At 43.3% G+C, this 4,994-nt stretch overlaps 1 protein-coding gene across 1 annotated transcript; it reads left to right on the forward strand.

The window, feature by feature from the left end:
• Window positions 1-2,714: 2,714 nt before the first annotated feature.
• On the forward strand, window positions 2,715-4,252 carry LOC123399279 (protein disulfide isomerase-like 1-4). Its single transcript, XM_045093699.1, has 3 exons — window positions 2,715-3,243; window positions 3,325-3,454; window positions 3,935-4,252. The coding sequence occupies exons 1-3, from the start codon at window positions 2,741-2,743 to the stop codon at window positions 4,154-4,156; spliced, it is 855 nt and encodes a 284-aa protein (XP_044949634.1). The 5' UTR covers window positions 2,715-2,740; the 3' UTR covers window positions 4,157-4,252.
• The last annotated feature ends 742 nt before the right edge of the window (window positions 4,253-4,994 follow it).

Below are 4,994 nucleotides of genomic sequence, written 5' to 3' on the forward strand. Positions count from 1 at the left end.
TGCCGCGCATGTGGACCTTTCTAAAATATCCATCGGCCGATTCCAGAAGATAAAGGATGAAACCCAGCACATAAAATACATAGAGAAAAACAGAAATAAAAAGCCACGAAGATTCTAAAAGTAGTCCAACCCTGTCACGGAAACTTCCTAAAACCGCTCCCCCATGAAACCATATTGGGCGGGCTCATCTAACAACCAGCTAATGCAAGACATCGCTCCTGCAAGGAACAACATAGCTAGTTCTTGCCTACTACGGTAGCATCCCCTTGCTCTAGCGCAAGGCTAGTGGGAAAGTGGAAATATTGATGCCTTTGGGGTGAGTTTTTTTTAATGTGTCTATAAGATCGGTTTTCATTGTTTTCTTTGGATTTAATTTTCCATTGTTTTTTTTTTTTAGCAGTTGTCTACTTTTTTGCAATAAAATTTTTACCCACTTATTATACATTTATTGCTACATGTTGAATATTTTTAATATATGACGTAAGCTTTCCAGATACGTGTTTTTGAATACTTTTGAGTAGATGTTAAACATATATAGAATACACTTCAACATTTTTAGTGGCACATTAATTTTTCATTAAAGTATGCAAACATTTGTTCTACATATTTCTGAAATGCGTGAACATTATTTTAAAAGTTCAAATACAGTTTTTTGAATGGTATATAACTTTTTTTTAAACCCACAGACATATTGATCTCTATTAAAAATGTCACAAAAAGTTTTTCAAATTGGATGATTGCTGTTTTTTTTAATATCTGGACCATCTTTTTAGTAGCATGAAGCTTTTTCTTCGAAATACACAAAAGAAAATCATTGTAGAAGCATTTATAAAAATTGTCAAGAACATTTTCCTGAAATGCCTGAATATTTTTTAAAAATTTCGTTTGCATTTTTTAAATTACTTTAACATATTCTTACTTTGTATAGACTTTCTTGAAATATCCCACATATAGGTTCAAATTAGGTGAATATTTCTTACATTGTTTTTGAAATTTACCAAATTGTTTTGAAACGCAAGCCTTTTGTAAACTTGCGAACAAACAATTCGGAAATGGCAATATATTTTTTGAAATTCTAGAACATTTTTCATAATTGCGGAAAATATTTGAATTCTTGGAAAATTTATTTATTTCTTCAACAATTTCTTGTATTCCTTCAAATATTTGAATAGGTATCAAAAACAATAATAAAGTTCATAATGAGAAAGATGAAGTATAACGAAAACATGTAATGCAAAAATGTTTAGGCCATGCTCCAACTATGTGCGGCATGGGTCCCATTGGGCACTGTTGGGCGGTCCCTAGCATTTTTGTTCTTTGTTCTTTTATCAATTTTCTTCTCGCTCCTATTTTATTTTTCTTTGTCATCCTTTTTTCTGTTTCTTTGTATTTTAACTATTTTCTCCCTTTTTAATTTATTTTTCCATTTCAACAAATGTGCACAAAGTCGTGAAATATTCAAGAATTTTAAAAATATATTATTACTTGCAGAACAAAATGAATTTTGAAAAAATGTTTATATTTTATCAAATTGGTGCAAAAATTTTACAAATGTGCAGCCGATTTCCCAAAATGTTTGCGTTTTAAAATAAATGTTCATAATTTGAAAATGTTTGTGTTTTCAAATTGTTCTTGCTTTTCCAAAAAATATTGTTTATTTTTTTTCATAAATTCCAAAAAATATTCATGCTTTCCATTTTTTCCTGTTCATCCAAAAAGTTTTGAAATTGCTAAAAAACATATGCATTCTCAGAAAATATAAAAGGGTATGGAATTTTGTAGACAATTCATAAGTTACTTTTTAAAATAGGACGGACCACTAGTTTCTATAGACTCGTGCAGCTTATTACCTTGGGCTCCCTTAAAGTGCATGAGGCAAATGGGTCGGCTTTGGCCACGTTGGCAAGGGCGATATATTTTTTAAAAGGACATGCTACCCTGGGGCGTTTTGGCTCCCGGGTGCATTTGCACCCGGATGAACAGTAACACCGAAAATATAAATATTTTTCAAAAATTATGATTTTTTAATGATTGTATTAGTGTCGCAAACATGCATGATAATTTTCATGTGATAAGGAGCAACGGTGTTTCGTTGGCAAACAAAAAATTGGAGTAACTTTTGTTGCTCAATACATTTTTGTGCACAAGCCAAAATGTTTAACCTTTTTGCCTCAAAATTTGCAGGTAGCATTTGGATTTGACTAAGTACATAAATAAATTTTGTTTTATTTCAAAAAAAAAATTGACCCTGGGAGCATATGCTCCCGGAAGCCGAAATGCATTTCCGATGCTACCCTTTGTTATGAAGGTTTGTTGAAAGATCTCATTCATTGATATGTTTAAAGAGGGTTGTATGGAAGCAGAAGTGTTAAATTTTTGTTAGTGCCTAATGAACCTTTTATTACGAAGGTTTATGAAGCTTTTTCTCATGGATTGAAGCTTTTCATTCCATGCCCGTCGAAGCTTTTTTAATAGTCAGGAGAAGAGCTGGAGGAGGAAGAAGAGCGGTTGATGGATGGATAAGGCAGCGGTTGGTGAATAGATAAATCACTGGATGTGTGGTTGGGAAAGAGTCCGTTGCACGAGCGTGGGCGGGTGAAGGAAGACCACTCGATTAAAAGCGAATCGCGTGCCCCGCGCGCGCGGTATGTAAACATTTTACCAAATAAATACGGAGTGGTTGATCACATCTGTCGAACGTCCCGGCAGCAAACACACGCCTTCTCACTCCTCAGCGCTCATGCCAAGACCGATGCCCAGCCCCTGCTTCCTCCTCCTTCTCCTCTCCTACACCTCCGCCTCAGACGTCAACCTCGACAACATCATCAACAACGCCGGCGCCGACGCCACAGCCGGCAACAACCCCGAGGACCGCGGCCCCGCCTACAACCGGTACGGCGAGGACCTGTTCGCCACCGACGACGACAGCCCTGAGGCGGTCGACGAGGCCCACGTGGTCGTCCTCACCGTCGCCAACTTCTCCTCCTTCCTCGCCGCACGCCGGCACGTCATGGTCGACTTCTACGTGCCCTGGCGCTCCTGGTCCCGCAAGCTCGCGCCGGAGTACGCCGCGGCCGCGTCGCACCTGGCCGATACGGGGCTCGACGTCGCGCTCGCCAAGGTCGACGTTGCCCGGAACAACCAGCTCGCGCGCGCCCACGACGTGATTGGCTACCCCACCGTCCACTTCTTCGTCGACGGCGCCGTACCCAAGGGCTACCGCTACTACGGCGAGAGGACCAAGTAAGTACTTCTGCCGTATTTCATATACTCGTTCGGCGTTGGCTGCTGCCGTATCTGATAACTGATACTCCTTTGCTGCAGGGACGCCATTGTCGCTTGGATCACCAGGAAGCTGGGCCCTGCCGTGCGGAACATCAGCACTGTCGACGAGGCCGAGAAGATCGTCGCCGATCATGGCATGGCCGTGCTCGCCTTCCTCGACTCCCTCTCGGTACGCTGCTCGATCTCCATGCAAAGTCAACCAACCTACCGAAATTGCAGCAGTTGCAACCCATTCATGTTACCCAGATCATATTGAGATTGACCCAATAATATACTACGATGCAACCAAACCAACCGGCAACCGCCATGCATGTTATCCACATTGACCTGATAATACTAAATGATTCTTCCTCTTAATTTTGTCAATGCCGCCATGATTCTTCTGCTTTGCTTGCTCGCTATAGCTAGCTACTGTATTACTCCATCCGTTTCTAAATATAAGTCTTTTAGAAGATTTCATTACAAACTACATACGGATATATGTAAGCATATTTTGAAGTGTATATATTTAGAAACGGAGGGAGTAGTTAAAAACTTGAAATGTCACCCACCATGCTCGGTTTCCATGTGCTGAGAATGAATTCTGATGATTTTTTCATATAGTATTGTGACGATGTTTTGTTAATTACTCTACCGTCAAATGCAATAGGGTGGTCACAGCGATGAGCTTGCTGCTGCTTCAAGGCTGGAGGACAGCATCAACGTTTACCAGACCACCAGTCCCGATGTAGCCGAGCTTTTCGGCGTTGACCCGGAAGCAAAGCGCCCGCTCGTAGTCCTGCTGGAAGCAGATCATGAGGGGAAGCTGACCGTATCCCGGTATAGGCGTTCCACATTGTCCGATTTGTTTTTGAACCACAGCTTACTGTAATGTCTCACTGTCCGCTCCAAGAAACCGATCTCTATATATATTCTTGTCATCAATGTATAGTTGTATACATTGACAGACATATCCCCGTTTTCCTTCTGATCAAGAGCACAAATAATGCAGTCATTTCTGCATTCCAATTTGCTTTTGCCATCTACTCCGTTCGTCCCAAAATTCTTGTCTTAGCTTTGTCTAGAAATGGATGTACACTAGTGGGGACGGGGCCTTTAGCCCCGGCCCGTAAGGGGTTTTAGGGTGTGTTTGGTTGGAGGGATAGGCTAGGGTGGTTGTGGGTATCCCCAACCAGGTGGCTGGGGATATCCTTTTTTTGTTTGGTTGGAAGGGTAGGGTTATCCCTTTTTTTGTTTGGTTGGAAGGATAGCCTCCCCCGCGCCGGCAGCCTCCTCCCCGTGTCGGCCGCCTCCTCCCCGCGCCGGCCGCCTCCCCCCCGCGCCGGCCGCCTCCCCCCCCCCCCCCCCCGCGCCGGCCGCCTCCCCCCCGCGCCGGCACCCTCCTCCCCGCGCCGGCAGCCTCCTCCCGCGCCCTGCCGCGCCTGCCGCCCCAGAGTGGTTGCCACCACCCGCCCGTTTTTGGCGGTTGGCCACATCCCTTTTTTTGGAGAATATTCCCAGCATCTGGTTGACTCTATCCCTCCTCGTTCCAGATCCAAACACATGGCAACCACAGAAAAAAGTGGTTATCCCTGTCCCTGGGAGGATATCCCTCCAACCAAACACATCCTTAGTCCCGGTTCACCAACCGGGACTAAAGGGGCGGGACTAAAGGCCTAACCTTTAGTCCCGGCCCTGTTACAATCCGGGACTAAAGGTGCTCCACGTGG

Source organism: Hordeum vulgare, chromosome 5H (assembly GCF_904849725.1).
Source record: "Hordeum vulgare subsp. vulgare chromosome 5H, MorexV3_pseudomolecules_assembly, whole genome shotgun sequence".
NCBI lineage: Eukaryota > Viridiplantae > Streptophyta > Magnoliopsida > Poales > Poaceae > Hordeum > Hordeum vulgare.

What these genes read in the sequence shown, in the direction of transcription:
- LOC123399279 (XM_045093699.1), top strand. Translation starts at nt 2,741, where the DNA reads ATGCCAAGACCGATGCCCAGCCCCTGCTTCCTCCTCCTTCTCCTCTCC. An exon ending in TACTACGGCGAGAGGACCAA is followed by an intron (nt 3,244 to 3,324) that starts GTAAGTACTTCT and finishes CCTTTGCTGCAG; the next exon opens with GGACGCCATTGTCGCTTGGA. An exon ending in CCTTCCTCGACTCCCTCTCG is followed by an intron (nt 3,455 to 3,934) that starts GTACGCTGCTCG and finishes CAAATGCAATAG; the next exon opens with GGTGGTCACAGCGATGAGCT.